General features: G+C 33.4%; 1 protein-coding gene across 3 annotated transcripts; it reads right to left on the bottom strand.

Moving 5' to 3' along the window:
• Positions 1-13335: 13335 nt before the first annotated feature.
• LOC128184200 (cleavage stimulation factor subunit 2-like) lies at positions 13336-20764 on the bottom strand. 3 transcript variants are annotated; one of them, XM_052853564.1, is made up of 12 exons: positions 20614-20764; positions 20267-20345; positions 19657-19861; positions 19205-19312; positions 18811-18930; positions 17911-17997; positions 16163-16196; positions 15580-15690; positions 15257-15334; positions 14860-15134; positions 14461-14535; positions 13336-13620 (listed from the first exon to the last, which is right to left on the bottom strand). In XM_052853564.1, exons 1-12 carry the CDS (start codon positions 20747-20749, stop codon positions 13501-13503), a joined length of 1428 nt encoding a protein of 475 aa, XP_052709524.1. In that variant the 5' UTR covers positions 20750-20764; the 3' UTR covers positions 13336-13500. The 3 variants fall into 3 exon arrangements, with proteins under 3 accessions (XP_052709524.1, XP_052709525.1, XP_052709526.1); XM_052853565.1 differs by having other exon boundaries at positions 15293-15334; XM_052853566.1 differs by lacking the exon at positions 15257-15334.
• Between the last annotated feature and the right edge of the window lie 205 nt (positions 20765-20969).

Here is a 20969-nt window from a genome sequence, read left to right as displayed (position 1 = left end):
AATGGCGACTAAAAGAGCAGAAACCATGACATACAGATGTCGTCTTCATGCTCAAGAATTAGTAGCATTACTATGTAAGGATTGCTATTGTCCAGTTTGTTTGGATTGTTTAACAACAAGCCATGCTGGACATACGTTGTGTAAAATATCTGAAGTAATAGAGGACACTGTTAATCGTCTAAACGATGCCATCGAGGGTAAGAAGTCCTCTCGTTTAAGTTTGAAGAAAATTGAAGAAAACTTACAAAATAAAAGAGAGAAATTAAATAGTCTGGTGGAAGATATGATAAAACGTGTAACAGAGAGAGAAGACGAGATAGTGAAAGAGGTGAACAATGTCTGCCAGAAGACGATTGAACAAATAACACATCTCGCCACGGAAACCGAAATTCCAATGAAGAATGACGAAGAAATCCTTAAAAATATTGTCGCTTGTGACAAATTCCAAACAGAAAACGATGACAAATTTATTAAATGTTTCTACTTCTACAATGAACTAAAATTACTGCAAGACAGATATATAGCAAGTGACCAAAATGACGTAACTTTTTCATTGGAATTACGAAATCTCTCGGTTGAAAAAATCGTTGAACTTGTTGGATCCGTCTTTACTGATGAACACTCGTCATCTGATGAAAACTCCGAAAACATGGGATTATTACCACTTTTGCATGAAACAAATCTCAACAATGAAAGCCTACCTCACGAATATCAGAAAAGGTTTAACGAATTCAGTTTTAATAGCTTTGTTTTAGTTTCAACAGAGACAAAATTCCTTTGTTGTGATGATAATCTTTATCATCTATCCAAATCAAATGTTCAGGAATTGATTGAATGCGTTAACCAATTTACTTATGTACCCGAGACTGATGAAATTATGTATACTAGTGATACTGATAAGACATTACTGATTTACAGACAACCGGCATTTAAAAATGAGTCACGAACGCTATTCTTTAGCTGTAATAATGAGACACTTCTGTGTATAGGACACGATAATGCAAATTATCTGGTAATTCTCACAGAAACTACACCATTAAGGACGTGGTCAATGAATGTCCCCGAGTATTGCCTTCGTTTAATTGATGACATGGGATGCCCATTAAAACCAATCATTTCAATTTGTAAAATCAATTGTTTAAATACTTTTTACCCTCGTTTCAAGATTTGTCAGTCCTCAATTGTGGAAATAGACCATTATTGTATATCAGTAAAAAAGGGATTTACATTTGATAGTTTATTTTCTTATTCTGGAAGAAAAGGAGACTATTCCCGAACATTGTCCCCTGCCGATGTATGCGCAGATCCTGATGGTAACTTCCTTGTCATTGATTCTAAAGACGACACGGTGCACCTTCTGAATCCAAAGGGAAAGTTTCTACGATTAATCATGACCGACGAAGATGGATTGAGCGACATTGAATGCATTGCTATAGATACAATTGGGTGGTTGTGGATCGGATGTAGAGAAGGATGGATCCATTTTGCAAATTATCAATATTTTAAAAATACTACCCGACGTGATAGATACTTGGAAAAAAATAAGAAATGTGTATAAAAGAAAAAGATAAAAACATCAAGAATTGATGTTCTAAATATTTCATTTTTGAATTTTTGTCTCCATGGTTTGTTTTTGTTTGTTGTGTTAACATTATGACTTATGCCATTAATGACTTTATATGACTTTTGTAAATTAAATCGAAGTCGAATTGATCTCGATGAATTTTCATAGGTATTTTCAATAATTGTCATATTTAGAAATGAAAAATGACGTATGATCAGTTCTGTCTTGTTTTCTGCCCTACAGTGTGTATAAAAAGAAAGTTTTAAGACAGTTTATTTGTTTATATATAATTTAATATAAACATAATATAATGCGTTGCTATACCCTATACCTATTCTTCTATATACTCCTTACTTATAAAAAGTTCAATAAAACGAATGTTATTTTAACCAGTCTGAAAGTTTGAAAGTTGACCGATCTACTAATCCACCATCAAAATTGTTTAACCGCTAATTCACAGATAATTAATTTTCGTTCGAACTCTGCAGAACAAAAATAGCCTAAGTTAAGTGCAGAAAGAGTTCACTTGTCGTATTATATGATGCGAAAGATGGCGTAACAGGTTTTGAAGGCATATAATTTAAGTAAAGGGTAAAGCAAAACCGTTAATGACTGGGATTCGGGCACCATATGAAATTGTTAAACCTGAAGATGATATTGTTGCCTTCGCCCTGCGGCCTCGGGCAACATTTTCACCGGTAGGTTCAACAAATCATAGTTGCCCTCATACTCAGACAGTAACTGTATATTATGTTGATATTTAATTTCATTAAAATAATATGGTTACTCATTAAATGTATATACATTACACATTGTAATATTTGTGCAAAATTTAAAATACTCAATAAAAAGAAACCGCATGTTTTATTATGACGTCACAAACGTTGAACGCTGTAAACTGCATCGTCACTAGCGAAAATCAAAGTTCACGCTTGTCGCTGTTACTGCGGCTCTTCTATTAATATTAACTTACCCTAAGGATAAGATAGGAATTTTAAGGTATGAATCACATTTGCAGACAAGGCAAGAAGTTAAAAAAATGTAAATATAAGCATTAAATCATGATTTTTTGAAGTATTTACTCTCATAACTGCAGCGGTGTGTGCATACAAATTTTCATAACGCGCTAACGCGCGTTACTCAATTTGTATGCACACACCGCTGCAGTTATGAGAGTGTATACTTCAAAAAATCATTCAATGCTATACTGTTCGTGCAACCCAAGTTGCAGATGATCCATTGGCAAATCAATAAAAAATACAAAGGATATGTACAACGTTACACACAACTCCTTTCACATCACGAAAAAAGAATATATAGGGCAACTGTATAAAGCTTTTGAAACTTTATATAAAAGATAAGTTATGGAAATCAATAATTTGTAGTTTTGGTACGTCACCATTTTAAACGCAGAATTTGATTCTTGTCAGGTTTTTTTCTTTTATTTAGTCCAAATGAGAGCCGTTAAAAGGTTTTTACAAAAACCTGAATATTAAAAACTTGAGAAAAAAAACAGAGACGGAAGATGCCGTACAAATGTCGTGTTCATGCCGATGAATTGCTGCCCTTACTTTTTAAGGATTGTAATAGTCCAGTTTGTTTAAATTGTCTTACCACTTATCATGATGGTCAAAATATGGGCAAACTGTCTGAGTGTATGGAGAAAACATTTAGGCAACTAAATGATGCAATTCAGGGAAAGGAGTGTGCGCGATTTAATTTGAAGCAAATTGAAGAAAGTCTACAAAACAGCGAAAACAAATTAAAACATCAGACGGATTACATGGTACAGCGTGTTACTGAGAGAGAAGAGACAATAATGGATGAAGTTAAAAATGTCTGCGGGCAGACGATTGGACAAATAACAAAACTAGCTACGGAAACCGAAACACTAATGGAAAATAGTAAAGAAATCTTGAAAAATATTTCAGGTACTGAATTCCAAATTAAAGCAGAATGATGAAGAATTCACCAAATGTCTGTACTTTTACAATGAACTAAAATTACTATAAATATGTTGCATGAATCTAAAATGTCGTGCCATTTTCATTGGAATCAAAGGATTTATCGGTTGATAAAATAGTTCAACTTGTTGGATCCGTCGTTACTGATGAAGACTCATCATCTGATGAAAACATCGAAATACCGGTACTACCAATTTTACATGAACAAAACATCAACGGTGGACGAATACCTCATCATTATGAGAAAATGTTTATAAGGTCAACTTTTGATTCTATTGTTCTAGTGTCGCCTGAGAAAAAATTCCTTTTGTGTGAAAAAAATCTTTATCATCAGTCAAACACAGGTACTGTTCAAGAATTAGTTCGAACTAAAAGTTTTACGTATGTACCTGAAACTGATGAAATTATATATGATTTGCGAAAGTCAAAAGGCTTGTTTATATTTCGACGAACTTTGTCAGCAAACGGTCTGAAAATATTGTTTATCAAACTTAAAGATGAAAATACTTTATGTATAGAACACAATGCCGAAATTTACTTGGTTTTACTCTCTGAAACTCGGCCTAGATATAAACATCAGATCGAACTTAAGGTCCGTATTTTTGATGAAATCGGATGCCTTACTAAACCAACATGTTCATATAGAAAAGACAAGATCATGCCACATTCGCTTGATCGTATCAAGACTTGCGGATCGTCATTTGTGCTAATAAGTACACATAATATTACCGTTTACATTGGATTTACATTTAATGAATGGTTTCGGTATTCTGGAAGAAATGGATATGACCCTTCTTTTCCATTTTGCCCTGCTGATGTATGCGCAGATGTTGACGGTAACTTTCTTGTCATTGATTCTAACGACGACACAGTACACCTACTGAATCCAAAGGGAGAGTTTCTACGGATTATCATGTCCACCGATGATGGACTGAGAGACACTACATGCATTGCTATAGATACCTTTGGATGGTTGTGGATAGGGTGCAAGTATGGCACGGTGCATTTTGCAAATTACCAATATTTTAAAAGTACAACCAGACAAGACAGATATCTCGAGGGGCTGAAAAATAAGGAAAGTGCATGATCAAATACATTAACAAAACCGTTGCTGAAAATAATTATGTTTTTTATACACGTGTCTGCGTTTTGAATGTTTTTGTGACATGGGACACTAACATGTTTTATAAATTGTTCAATGTCATAACTACAATAATGTGAACATCAAATAACCAAAACTTTAATTTTATACTCATATCCTTTTGTTGTTTGTCTTGCGGTCTTAATCATGAATATAAGATAATTTTTATATGCTTATTATAAAAGGGTGTCATGAAAGCAATGCTTTAAAGGAACAAATATTAAAAAAAGAAAAAGATAAGTAAGATTATTTATTTTAAATGTCAGATCAAGAAAACTGCATCTCATACTTAAACCAGTTTGAGAATAATCAAATTCTAAAGGATAACTTTTATACGTAAAAGATTGTTACCTTTTAGGTCTAATAGAGAACACAACTTTCAGGACGTCAATTTTTAAGTCTTCCTCTCCGATGTTGCTACATTTATGTATTTATTTCTAGACAATAGCTAGTCTTCTCTTAATCATCAACAGCAAACAGAGGGAAGATCAAACATGCAGAGATTCTGATGGTGCATATGTTCACAATGTACATAGTGTCAAACCAGAGACATGGATTATCCATATGCTCATTATGTTCACAAGCATGCTAGTAATAGTGTAACACTGACAACTTTAGCAAACCAACAGATAACTTTTATTAGGGAAAAACCCATTCTTTGATTTATTCCTAAAGAAATAAAATTTTAAATTTAAAAAAAAATATTCTAATGTATATAGAATTAAGGTGCAAAATGACATATAACATGACTTGTGTGTCTCTTTAATCTGAGCTACATTACGGTAGTTGCTCAAAATGCTCGATAGTTTATCACCTTACACGTCAGGTTACAGAGGTTTTATCGTTATCGAATTACCAGTGGTTAGATCTCACGTGGTGAATTATAATACTTATCCTGGTCAGAACATCACATTTTCAACAGAAAACGCGAACACACGAATAATTTTTTTCTCTAGTTTAACCATGAGCGCATGTTTATCTATTGAACTCCTTCTAACATAGAGTTAAGCTTATATAAATAAACAAATGTACACGCCCGGTTTATCACGGGCTACTCGAAATAAACACGATAATGTCAGACTCAAATTCCAATCGGACACAATATGGCTGTTTCTTTAACGAAGGAGTCTTTTCTGGTTTTCGACTTGTCAAACGTAAATTTGATTATTTGTTCATTAATCAAGATGTAAAGAAATTAAAATAGTATATTTTTTCTTTCTTTTTTTATTATCATACAACTTGGCATAGAAAAAGTGTTCAATGTTTAGAAACCAACAAGGACGATATTTTTGGCGTAATATTGGCGTAGGAAAATATCACATGTTTCGCAATTCAGATTTGCTGCAGATAATCACATCAGTCTGTTTTAGCATTTTAAAAACAATAACATTAATGTGGGATTTTTTTTACTAATGCGAACTAATGATATGATACTTGGGTTTCACAATATGTTTTTAAAATATGATTTGCCTACCAAATGACATTTTTATAAGCTTTCTAAAGCGCCCATTCTATACATTGATTTTTGTGAAAAAATCACTAAAATCAGTTTTTCTCTCTTATCAAAAGGTCAATATATTAGTTTTTTTGTCAATTTATATCTTAATATAAAGTGTTCATTATACATAAAAATCAGAAATATTTTATTATTGGAAGCATAAAAATATAATCAAAATTTAAGAAAATTAGAGGAAATGCAGCCTAAGCAATATCAATTTTAGTGTAAAATTAATATTTATTCAAATTTAGTGGTATAAGCTGATAAACATTCTAATATTCTATCATTTTGTTGAAGAATAGAATCTTCAAATCTTAAACAAATGTCTACAGAACTACAAAGAGCTACACTTATTTTATCATCCTTTACGATTAGGAAAAAAGTAGTGACCTTGACCTGACCTTTATGCGAAAACAAAAAGGTCAAATTTGATGAAACTGATGGAATCATTTGATAATATGATCCGTTTGACTGTGTCAAAATTTCATGAATTTCTTATTATAAGAAGTATGTTTTAGAAATAAAGTACGAGTTTTCGTGAATGTTGCAGAATAACCTCCGAGGTCGAGAAATGTTGTTTTGAAATATAAAAGCCGAGGCGTTAGCCGAGGCTTTTATATTTCAAACAACATTTCGAGACCGAGGAGGTTATCCTGCAACATTCACGAAAACAAGAACTTTATTTCTATTCTACTAACAGCCCAGTATTTCTACAAATCGTTTCTCCTATAGAGAGACGATCTAGGTCATTTTGACGGCTGTTCCGTGTAACCCCAACGGTTTTGTTAGTAATGTTTACATGTGTATCGATCAAAGGAATCACATGCAGACGACAGACTTTTCTTAGGAGTTTAATTCTCTTCACTTATTTATAAAATATCTTTGAATCACATTCCTAATATTTTAATGGCAATTTAATATGATTATAACTACTACACGTTATATATTTTATGTAAAAACACGCAGTGAAAATGTGCTAGGGAGGTCCTAGGAACAGCCGCATTGATCGCTTAAAAATAAAAATTTGAGGCAATACACATTGTTTTGACTGGAACTAACACTTGAAATAGACATGGTTTTAAAACTTTTTCCGGTTTGAAGTTGTACTTCCTAATAGTGCGAGACAAATAGGTATTTCTGATCTGATAATTTACTGATGACGTTCGTAGTATATTGGATAATAATGTCCGCGGCATCTCTTTGATCTCGGCAATAACTGTAGTAGAATTGATTACGATCGAGAAGACTCCTTACTTAAGTTAGTAAGTTAACAGTTATTTAGTTAATTTGACTTACTTTTTACAATCAATTTATTAATTTGTTAAAAAATGTACTTGTAAATATAAACAATTTAATGCTTTCTCTGATGATTCATGTAGGCTATGAAGATAGCAATCAGTGCATGCAGAAAAATTTTCATATCCCGCTAACGTGGGTTATGAATTTTTTCTTCAGTACCGACACCTTCATATCCCGCATGAATCATTAAAGAATGCGTTTTTGTTTATTTACATCTACCAAGTATTATTCCCTCTATTTTTTCGGAAACTTATAGCTCATAGCTCTTTAAATTCAGCCAGACTGAAATCTACAAGCCCTGTTTATCGATGTTCAAAATCTACAGCGGCTGAAACTGGCAGGACTTGAATTGACACGTACATGCTCTTTATCGATTGGTCGAAACCTACAGCGACATAAGAAAAATCACGGACTGCACGAACTAATCATGATGGTGTCAGATTCAAAGTCTCACAGAATACGATTTGGCTGTTTCTGTTTGCTACATGTAACGTACTGTTGACATTAACTGTGATTTAGTGAATTTTACTTACCTTTTATAATCCTTAAGTACTTTCATCCTTACCAACATAATGAAAATACAACCCCAAAAGATAGATATTCACAGAAAAAGAAAAGTCAAGACAACTCATGAAAGAAACAAGTAAAGAGAATCTCCAGAACAGGGTGTTTCTAAAGTTTCAAACCCAAGATAAAATGAATACAATGTAGTTTATTTTCAATGCCCGAGTGTGTGTGTGTGTGTGTGAGAGAGAGAGAGAGAGAGAGAGAGAGAGAGAGAGAGAGAGAATGTCATTGCAACAGAAATATGTATGTTAAAAATTCTATAAGTTGAGATTGTAATCGACAAAATAATTTCATTTGCATAAACAGCTCTTTGATCTTTTGACGTAAGTTCAAAACGAAACGAATTGAATGCAGAATGCAAAGGAAATGTTTAACAAATTTTCACATAACGTAGAATGGAACTGAAAAGGACAAAAATGAAAGCTATTGAAAATCAAATGTGAGGGGCAATTTGTAAAAATCAATATTCTGCAATCCCATACATTAAAATTTTATTACGCAGTGTTTACTTCTATTCGATCCAGTTTTTCTTTTCTTTTTTGTCGGCCGGATAGACGTTTAAAGGTTTGTCAAGACAAAGTTTAAGAAGAAGACGAATAGACTTTCAAGAATGGCGACGGAAAAAGTTCAAGACGAAAAAATGACGTACAGATGTCGTGTACATGCAGAAGAATTGCTGCCTTTATTTTGTAAAGATTGTGATAGTCCAGTTTGCGTAGATTGTGTGACCACTACCCATGCTGGACACAAATTGTGTAAACTGTCTGAGTGCATAGAGAATACAATCAACCAGCTCAATGATGCTATGGAGGGTAATGAGTCTGCGCGTTTTGATTTAAAGAAAATTGAAGAAAACCTACTAAATAACATAGACAGATTAAAAAGGCAGGTGGAGGAGATGATACAACGTGTCACAGAAAGAGAAGAAGAGATAATGAGAGAAGTGAAAAATGTATGCCAAAAGACAATTGAACAAATAAAAAACCTTGCTATGGAAATCAAAAATCCAATGAAGAATGATGAAGAAATCTTAAACAGGTTTACGGTTTGTGACAAATTCAAAAAGGAAAACGATGAAGACTTTATTAAAAGTCTTTACTTTTACAATGAACTTAAATTACTGCATGACAAATATGTTAAACGAGACCAAAATGATGTGCCATTTTCACTGGAATTGCGCGATCTGACGGTTGAGAAAATTGTTGAACTTGTTGGATCAATCTTGACAGATGAACACTCATCATCTGATGAAGAATCGGAAAGCATTGAAATTGTACCACTTCTGCATGAAACACATATCATTGATGAAAGATTGCCTCACCAATATAAGGCCAGCATTTTTTTATTTTTAGATTTACGAAATATTTTTCAAATTATTTGGTGAGGAGGAGGGAAAAAAAATAAAAATAAAATTGAAAAATTTGTCCGTCAAGAAAAAAAATGAAAATAAAACAATTTTTCAACAATATTTTTTTTATTTTTAAAATAAGAACATGTGTCTAGGAGCTGCCATTTTTTAAAAATATCTAAGTAATTTTGGTTGTTGGTGATGTTCTTATCATAACATATTTTATCCATGGGCACTGAAAATTTGTGTTGATATATTGTACATGCATGTATAAAAACGAAGGTTTTTTTTTTTATAAATACAAGTACATACTGTACATATACATTAAGACCAAAAAAAAATAAGGGAGTTTTCACTTCTTCCTTGCAGAAAAATAGGAAGAAGTTTGAGAAATAATTTATTTGATTAAATTAACAATGCTATTCACAAATTCAAAATTTAAAATATTGTTACTGAAAATAAATTGGATTAGAAGCATGTCCATAAATGTCAGTAAAAAATCAAACAAGTTTTTTTATTTAAAAAAGACTAAATAACTTTTAAAATTTTATTTATTTATGTAACTATACCTTTAATAAAGGAAATGTTTCGTTATTTTGTTAGCTTTAACCTTAATGACAAATAAAATCATTCTCTTTCCTTCAGTCATAAGACCTGTGTTCAGTGTGTTTAGGGTTATTAGTCCAACCCTATGACCCACTTACAACCGTTATGTAGAGGATCTATTTCCAAACGGTTAAATTATGATTATTCTAGAATTTATTTTGCAATAATGTTTTTTTTTTAAAGTAACTTATCATTTTCTTGTCAATGAGGTGTTTTTTTTTAATTTACAGAATTGTGATAGAAAAAGACTTCAACTTCTCTTTATTGAGGAAATTCTGGCTAAGTTGCCGATCACAAAACTTAATAGGGTCGTAAATTGTAGGGTTGGACGAAAGCAAACAGGAGTAGGCCCTTTGGTGGTTTTTTGTGACTTCTAGTGCCTGTGACTTGATCGGAAAGAACTTGGTCTTTTTATTTAATCAATGCATGAACAACAATAATTCAGACTACACATACGTGATTGCATCAACATTTATTTTTATTTTTACCAGAAAGAAAACTTCGGGTCGGAGGAAAAAATAAAATAAATAGCTAGTTCAGGTCCTTTTATTTTTATTTGAATTTTTAAAAAAATAGGGTCGGCGGGTTTGTAAATCGAAATTTTAAAAAATGCTGGCCTAAGGGAACGCTCAAGAAGTTAAATTTTGATGATATTGTTTTTGTGTCACCCGAAAAAAAATTATTTGGCTTTGAAGGAAATCTTTATCATCTGTCCGAATCAAAGGTAAACAAATTGGTTGAATGTGTTACACAATTTGTTTATGTACGTGAAACTGACGAAATTATGTATTCAAGTAGTAGTAATCGGACTTCAACGATCTATAGACAACCAGCATCCACTGATGGGTCCAGAACGTTGTTATATAGCTGTGGAAAGGAAAAACCTCTGTGTATTGGACACGATGTTACAAATTACCTAACCATTCTTACTGAAAAAACTCCATCAAGTTTGCTCAATATCGTATTTGGAAAGAAACCATCAACAGATTTCACCGAATTGAGCATTCATTTCATTGATGAAATAGGATATCCCTTAAAACCAGGGTAGTAAATCTATTTATTTCTGTCGTTTTAAAACTTGTCTGTCATCATTTGTGGAAATATGGGGCCAAAGTATTTCTGTGAAAAGGGGATTTTCATTTGAAGACTTATTTTCTTACCATGGAAGGATAAGGGGTTGCTTTTCAAATTCATTTTTTCCAAGCGATGTATGCACAGATCCAGACGGTAACTACCTAGTTACCAATTCTATTGACAACACGGTACATCTATTAGATACGAATGGAGATTTTCTAAGAATTCTCATGTCCGCCGAAGATGGACTGAGTGACATTAAACGCATTGCTTTAGATACATTTGGCTGGCTATGGGTTGGATGTAAAGATGGAGCGATACATTATGCAAATTATCAATATTTCAAAAGTACAACCCGACAAGACAGGTATTTGGAGAAAAAGAAAATGAAAGAAAATGCATTAAAGGAATCGTAACATTCATGAAGAAGACAAAATATCCAAAATTGGCGGTCATCCTATTTTAAAACTTGAATCAAATTCCATGTTTGGACGGCTTTCATGGTTCTTTTTATGCAGTGCGAATATCTTAAAACCTGACTAGTTTTATTATCATATGCAATCATTGTGAAGTAATACAATTTGTTGACATTTTAACCAACAAAATCTTGTATTTTACTGTATTACCCCTTCTTATCAGTTTTAGGCAACCATGTATATGGACCAGCTTAGAATATGCCTTAACAATTTTGAGAAAATATATTTTTTTAGTGTTTGCTGTTTTAATAATTCTAAGGATTTATTTTTGTCTAATCGATCCAAGAGGTTTTATTACTAGACTGCTTTTGTGAAATTATAATGTCTTTAAAAAATCAGTTTATGACTACAGTTAACACCTTCAAAACAGCGCTGTTGGGAAGAGAAACTCCCGAACAATTCTTTATTTTTATAATTACTTTAAAAAATATGAAAATAAATAATGCATAAATTAAAAGTATATAATTTTTTTTTATGTAGGTTGTAATAAAGATACAAGTATATGTTGTGCAATAAAGAACCAAGATGAATATGCCGAGTTAAATCTAATCACATTTTATTAAAATATAATAATTATTTCATCAATATAGTTCAATCCATCTATATTTATTAGTATAAAATTCAAAACCCACTGCATTCTAGCATAATTTTATAAATTTTAATGTTTAGGAGAGAGAGACAGAATGAGAGAGAGAGAATAACAATTCTTTTATTTATACATGGTTAAAGACAAAAACATTGGAATAAAAACCCATTTATATTTATTTGAATACGAACATTTAACAAAAGATCTATTTCAAATAAAAACATAGAGGAGATTGATTTCCCGGAAAAAAAATCACTTTTGAAAATCATGCAGTTTTTATTTTCTATCGTACATATTTCTAAATTTTTCAAATTTGCAGCTATCATATTGCTCTTGCAATTTTATAATTAGTCTTTAAAGTTGGCTAAAACAGCATTTTAAGTAAAATGGTTTATTTCTGTAATTTTTTGGCCTAGATATCCTTCAGGACCGGCCTGCCCCTGATAGGGTTTGTTCTAAGGAATTAAGATAGAATTTAAAATCAAATCCATTCACCTTTTTTACATTATTTGAAAAACCATACTATTTTTTAATTAATTCATTATTGTTATACATATACAAGTCATATATTTAATGATAAGCTGCACTCGTCCCAAAAGTCGGACCGTAAAACATATAACTTGATACATGTAATATGAGCTCAGATTAAGCATTATCTGGCGCATTATTCGGACCAGCAGTCCTGGAATCTAATAGACCCATATTGAAAGAGCCTGGATATCCTGAGTGAAAAACTTTAATGTCATAAACATAATAATTATGATGTGCATGTAACCTTATAGAACTAGGCTTTCTAGGTTGTGGGTTCAATACCACCAAAACTTAAAGCAATATATTTTTTCTGATGTTTGTTGAAATATTATAACTGAAAAAGGTTATAAATTTTTGCATTGCAAACTGGAATTATGGCATTATCAAATAGTTTAATTAAAAAAAATAAAATAGAAATTAAAATCATCTTATCCCCTCCTCTTCTTTAATTCAATGGTTCTTCACACAAAAAAAGAGAAGAAAATTGCAGTTTATATACTAAAATTTTTCACCTTTAATTGTGAAAACAATTTTAGAACGTCTTTTGTGAGCTTTCCTTTCCAATATTTGTCCATGTATTGAGAACTTTTCTGAGCGTTTACCTTTTTTCACTAGTTCGCTGATTACAATTTGAGTACGTCATATTGACGCATCCACTTTAAGAATGAACATACAGAAACAAATAATTTAGGGAAAGAAACACCCACCTACGTGCTTTATTCTTGAATGAAATAAGATGATACATGAAATGAGAAATGGTGTGACCTCCGTCAATTTTAACTAAATGATTGATGATTACAATGATAGTCACAGTTCAAAGAAGTCACAGTTCACTTAAGTCACGGTTCACTGAGCTGCACTCTTTGAGATCTGTTCCTTAAGAATAAGGATGCTGGCTCTCTGATCCGGGGGTAACATGGCGATCTGCTGATCAGTCAACTGTAATACTTGCATGATCAAGGCCGCCTGTAAAATTCAAAGTCGAACATAAAGGATCTTCCCATATTCAGTGTTATTGGCGTACTACATTGTATTGCCTATAAATTTCATACACAGAACTTGTAATCAGTATGTCTACTCTGGCAAATATTTGCAAGATATGGCAAAATAGTTCTGGTAAACTAAAATGTAGCTGTTAATTTTCTTTCTCTGCAAAAATTGCCACTTAATAATTATTTTTCTTTTTTTTTTTAAACCAGTTCATTAAATTTAAAATCTGTATTTTTAATAAAATTATTGCAGTTTATCAGAATAAAAGTAATCATCTGTTAAGTTTAAGAAACTGTTACAAAAAGTTAATGAACTTTCACATTTAAAATAACAATATAATAAGGATGTCATTTATTTTCATTCATACATATTAAGGATCCTCGACACCCCGTGACTTCTACTTTTTATGACAGGACGTCACAACATGCCAATTTTAGCGCATTGTGAAACAGTTTATACCACCATTAATTTGTTGTCTATGTCTGTGGCGCAGTGGGAGTTCCTTCAGGCTACAAACTCGCAGGTCCCGAGTTCAAATACTGCAGGGGTTTTTATTTTCATGAACAGCAGTAAAAATTTTTGTGTCATTTTCAAGTCAAACACTGCTAAAAATCCATAGCTTTAATTAATTTAGAAGAATGGGCTTGTAGGCAGAACTTTTCCTAGGTGTGTGGCGGAACCTTAAGGTATAGGAGAACTCCAATATAGTGAAGTCCAAGGGACCAGTGGATTATTGCTGTACATGAACCTGATTTTGAGTACCTTTTAAATTTTAAACTAATTAAAGTGGTCTTTTTTAAACTTTTAAATAAGTACCTTTTCTTGATCCTGTGCAGAGATCTGAGCACCTCCAGAGAGATTGGGAAGTCCACCAGCTAAACCACCAGGGCCCTACAAAAATTGAGTCCAATCAGGAGTTGTACTTAATACATATGTCTCATTACATGGCAAAAGAAATGGATACTTAGTAAAATTAAAACCAAAAATCTACAACATTCCATGTCTTAATAACTGACAATTTTAACTAATTTTAACAAAATCCATCATTATCTTAACATCTAAGGGTAAATACTTATTTCCTTTTTTATTATCTTTTTTATTATCTTTAATTTTTTATATCAATTCTAAAGATGATTAAAGAAAAAATCCATCACTTAGGACAAATAACTTATTTTCAAAATACTCCCATCTTTTTTCAAACTCATGTTTACACACCAAAAGCGCAGTGGGCAGACGGGGCATTGCCCCTGTCTGTGAGGTTACTGGCATGGGCATTCCTGGTCTTGGGCCCATGGCCCGAGGGTCTGCCATCATGCGTGGCTCGCCCATCATCCTTGGGTCCCGGATCTCAGGCCGTATGCCTGGCCCTCCCATCTGTGGCTGCACTGGCCCAGACTGAGATATTGGTCCTGGTTGCCCAGGCATACCCATATTTGGTCCTGGCCCACCCATGTTTGGTCCAGGTCCACCAGGCATGCCAATGTTTGGACCTTTAAAGAAAAACAACAAAATCATTCATAAACATTGGTTGAATTTTTACAGCTCAATTTAGGAGCTAAAAGGTGCGATATTTAAAATTCTGTGACTTAAATAGATAACAAAAAGTCTAGACCGGGCTGAGGAATTGGTCCTAGCTGCCCAGGCATACCAATGTTAGGTCCAGGCCCACCTGGCATGCCCATATTTGGACCTTTAAAGAAAAGCATCAAATCCACTTATAAACACTAACAAAAACTTACAGATTATTTCTGAATATATGATACAGGTATATTTTAATTTGTAGATTCCAAATAAAGAAGTTACAGTCTCTAAAATATAACCCTAATACAAACCTTTTTAATATCACACCAAAAACCCTTTTCTATTGCCCTATTTACCAAGTTTTCAAAAACAATACAAAGGTCAGACAGCAGAACCAAGTTCTAATGAACTTACGCATCATTGGGCCACGGGGTCCCACCATGTCGGGCACGGGCATGTTTGGGTTCATTGGGTTCTGGCCCACCATTCTGGGCCCTGGGCCAACACTCATTGGTACAGGTGGACCTACAAAGGTAGAACAGCAAAATAATTTACTGAAAATGTCTATACTACAAAGACATTTAGTTGTTTCATATATTTCTACATGTATACTGTTCTAAAGAAATCTCATTCAATTTATAAATTTAAGCTCGTAATTCTGCTAACTAAAATGAAAATTTTCATTTTTTTTCCAACAACTGTTATTGAATATTCTCATATATATAAGACCAAAAGGAATTTTTAAGAAATCCAAGGACATGAAATCTTCTAAACAACAAAAGTACACTTTCAAAAGAAAAAAGAATTTTATGATTTTCTATGATTATTTACACTTTACATTTACCAGTATTGAGATTTAACTAAGAAAACCTTCAAAATCAAAGAACTATAATATGCACATGATTTTAAAAGGACTGAACGTTATTACTAATGACTCAGTGTTTTTCAAAATATAACTTAAAATTCTTGCAAAACAATAAAGTTGTTTACTCCTTACCTTGCATTGGACCAGGGGCTGACACAGGTTGAACCTGAAACGAAAGAAGTTTTCGTGTGAAACTACCACGCGGGGGTGTTAAGGAAGCATATGGATTCTGAGTTACATGTAATTTCATGAAATCACAAATCTTAGTTATTATGTACATATTCAATTACCTAAGCAACGAAACGTAGACCAAAAGCAAATAAAAAAACTGAAGTCAATTTTTTTTTCAGAAATTAGTTTGTATTACGTAGATTTACACATTGATGACGTCATGACTAAAAGTTGAATGTCGTGTGAATTTGATCGGAAAGCATTGTAAACATATTCAAAATATAACTAATCTAAGAACTCTAATAAAATATTGTGGTGTGATTTATTGAAAATGGAACATAAGAATACTGGGAGAGATAATAGTTTTATCAATCATTCGCTAGAAGGTATGTAAATTTGCTTTTATTTCTCGGCCAGGCTTTCCTCTGTCGTTGTTTACGATATAAAAATCCGACTAGAGCAACACTACCCCACATATATTGAACTTGGAATTTTATATGTATCGTTAGTTTGATCAATGCTTAAATTGAAAAGTGCTGCTAGAATCCCATGTTGTGTGTTGTTTTGATGCAACTTGCCGTTTTCCGTACAAACTTTATTAAAGTTGGGAAGGTTTTACGAGAACCGGATGAATAACTATTGAATTAAGAAAAACATAGGATTCTAGCAGCAGTTTTGATTAAACTGAGATGTTTTGCCTTCACTTGGTATGTTTATTTTATTTTGGAAACTGCGGGGTAGTGTTGTTCTATCTCATTTTATGTTAAGAAATATACGTAAGCTATTTATAGTTGTCACGTGATAATGCACCAATGTGGCAGTAATGTACTACCCGATTTTATTGCACTGACATCTATTTCAAAGGATAATACTAAGTTTTTGATCGTATTTAAAATAGTTATTTAATTTCACGATTTTGAATATAACAGTCAAATTAAGACGCTAAATTGCCCATATGCTTCCTTAACACCCCCGCGCAGTAGCTTGAAAAGATTTTCACTACATACTTTATATGATCTTCAAAAAAGGAAAACAGACATCTGCTGTTTAAGTGCTAAATTATACATGTATATATTAAAAAAGGTTCAAACTATTTTTTTTCCATTGTAATTCCCGTGTATATTACAGAATTCGTTTTTTTTGGTTTCTTTTGCCTTTTATCTAACAATTGCTAACTTATCAACCCTGCATATTTAAAATGGGGAATATTCCCCCTCCCTGCATATTACAAAGATGTTTTTTCCACCACATATCAAGCAGGTGTATCCACTGTATATCATGGAAATGTATTCCCCCCCCCCCAATATCAAGGAGGTGTATCCCCCTGCATATCATGGAGGTGTATTTCACCGCATAACAAGGAGGTGTAAGCCCCCCCCTCCTCCCATATGAAATTGCATATCAAGATATCAAGGAGGTGTATTCCCCCTGCATATCAAGGTGTATCCCCCTTGCATATCAAAGAGGTGTATCCCCCCCCCCCTAATATGAAGGGGGTGTATTCCCCCTGCATATTAAGATATCAAGGAGGTGTATTCCCCCTGCATATCTTTTAATCTTGTATTGAGTACAGACATACCTGGGATATACTGAGAACAGACGTATGTGGGGTATACTTAGTACAGACGTACCTATGGTATACTTAGTACAGACGTTCCTATGGTATACTTAGTACAGACGTACCTATGGTATACTGAGTACAGACGTACCTGGGGTATACTGAGAGGGATGGAGGAGGGACCACTGCTGGAGGTACTGGCCGGGGGGATGTGTTTGGTGTCCCTGTGTAACATGGCCTATAAAATAAATACAGGTACAATAAAAACACAAATTTTCCCCCAGATCAACCAAAATTTCTGATTATAAATATCACAATATGTGTTTATTTAAACAATAAAATGCTTTCTTTGGGGATTCATTCGGGATATGAAGGTAGCGACATTGCAGAAAAAATACATAACCCGCGTTAGCGGGTTATGTAATTTTTTCCTGCAATGATCGCTACCTTCATAACCCGCATGAATCATCAAAGAAAGCATTTTATTGTTTATATTAACATCTCTCCATTAACTAATTAATAAATTGATTATGAAAAATAAGTAAAAATCACTAAATTACTGTTAATGTACATAAGTACGTTAGCTAGAAGAAACAGCCAAATCGTCTCTTGTGAGACTTTGAGTCTGACATCATCATGAATACTTCGTGCAGTCCGTGATATTTTGTAGGTCGTTGAAGGTTTAGACCAATTGATAAACAGGGCGTGTCAATTTCAGACCTGTGAATATCTTCTCAGTTTCAGCCGCTGTAGATTTCGACCAATCAAAAAACGGGGCATGTATATTTCAGTCTAGCTGTTTCGATGGAGCTATGAATTAACTATAAGTTTTCGTAAGAAATAGAGGGAATAATACTTGGTAGATGTAAATATACCTTGTTTAAAAAAAATGCAAAAGACTAAAGAAGGAAATGTTGGAAATAAAATTGACATGAACCTTAATACAGTGGCACTTTGTGAGTAAATGAACCTCATCACAACCTTCCCTCTATAATAAATGAACCTAAAATATCAACAAATATAAAACACAATACACTGACAAGTCTCTTACCATGGCCACTTGGGGGTCCACAATTTTCATCACTATCTGAGCCTGCAGCAGAGCGTAGGCTAACTGAGGGTTCTGTAACAGCATGTTTCTGGCCTCCGTAGGATTGTTCTGGATACATAACTACAATACAAAAGGATCCAATATACCGGTAGGAACTTGGTCTGCATAAGCTTATTCAACATTATCAGACTTGGTAAAGATGACTTCTAATTAATTAAAAACAAAAGCACTTTTTAATGCCACTTTTACAATAACAAAAAAAAAAAAAATGCTCTCAAACACAATAGAGCTGCAAGGTTTACATTAAATATTTCAAATTAAAAATACAGCATTCCTGTAGACATGATAGAACAGTGCTTTAAGCATTGTTATGAGGCAAGAAAAGCATAGATACCTTCATCTGCTTCATGAGTTCAAACATCTGTTCCGGGGGCAGACTGGCTACAGCTTTGGAGATCGCCTCTGGTGCTTTCTCTGGCTCCACGGGGTCCCCATACGGACTCTGCAGAGGTTACATAAAATGTGATTATTTGAATAACATCTCCACTTAAAAGCATTGTTTGCTATTCAACTTACACAAAAAGCATCAAACAAATGAATAATACTATTTACTAGCTGTCCATACAACCTGAAAAAAAATAACTGATCAGACCAGGATTAAACACCTGGGCTACTTGAATCTCCAGTCAGGTGCTCCACCAAATGAGCAATGAGCAATGTATCACCAGTAATCCAACCTGTCTGAGTCTGACATGACCGTCACACATTCATCAGTATAAATCAAAAGAATCTTGATTCATTTAACTAAACCTGTGTAGATCAAAATGTATCTACATGTACATGTACCTCCATAATTGGGCCCCCCAGTGCTTGCTGCAACCCTTTCATCTCATCCCTGTTCTGTTCTCCTGCAGCGACGCCCACTCTCAGGGGGCGGCCATTGAAGTCGTAATTGTTTAGATTTCTCATGGCACTCTGCGCAGTTTCAACATCCTGGTATTCACAGAAGCCATAACCTTTAGGCTTTCCTGTTTCTCTGTCATACACCAACCTGAAGCAGCAAAAAATATTCTTTTGTTGATAAAAGAAAGAAAAGATGTGTTTTATATTTTACTACAATATCTTGCAGTTTTATATAAATTTAGACCATGTTTTTATGGTAATCAAAAGAATAATAAACACATTGTTGATTTATTAGATACAACTAACCTTAGACCAATTTTTGCCAAGCATTGGTACCATTTCTCGCCATGCAATGTGACATCATTTTTTGCAATAAATATTTTTACTGTTAATAGAATCAGGGACATTTAAAATAACACATTATCATATATGTCCCTAATAAAATTAACATAATGTTCAGTGTACTTGGCAAGAATTGGTCCTAGGCCAGAAGGGTTAAAATGAATCATATGTTTGTTTTTGAGATTCAAAAATGCAGAAAAAGCAATCCTACCTAAAACTAACAACTGGTCCTGCTGCAGAGAATATCTCCCTCAGCTGTTCTTCTGTTGTCTCATAAGGAATGTTCCCAACTTTACAAGAAAAGTAATCAATTTAAAAAACATGCAATTAAACAGTAAAATATATTGCTTAATACTATATCCATTTATAAGAGAGAGAGAGAGAGAGAGAGAGAGAGAGAGAGAGAGAGAGAGAGAGAGAGAGAGAGAGAGAGAGAGAGAGAGAGAGAGAGAGAGAGAGAGAATTCGAACTGGGTTAAATTTAAATAGCCAAGCAAGCAATTGAAATAATTTTCGATGCATAACTAAAGCAGAGGCATAAAACAAGCAATGAACTTACCAAATACAGATCGTTGTGCTCTTTCCGCAGAAGTAATAGGCGCATTTGGATCATTTTGCATGTGCATCATTTTTGTCGCTCGAAGTTTCAAACTTGTTAATAAACACCGATGATTTCCGAAAATTCCAAATCTCATGCACTGGAGCGTTTGGGAAAACGAATAAATACTTTACAGACCACAAGAGTAGAAATAAGGTCAAGCCTTGCAAACATCGACAGGCAACACCAACGGACTAGATAGTCTTTTACAGTAGTTTTTATTGCAAGAAAACAAAACAGATCTCAAGATGGCTGGAATGTCATGGAGGGCATATGTTACCAGGTAGATTCTAAAATTTGATGTCTACCTATGTTGA

Source organism: Crassostrea angulata, chromosome 5 (assembly GCF_025612915.1).
Source record: "Crassostrea angulata isolate pt1a10 chromosome 5, ASM2561291v2, whole genome shotgun sequence".
Classification (NCBI taxonomy): Eukaryota; Metazoa; Mollusca; class Bivalvia; order Ostreida; family Ostreidae; genus Magallana; species Magallana angulata.
The sequence above is the reverse complement of the archived record's forward strand: the minus strand, read 5'-3'. Positions and strand labels throughout refer to the sequence as shown.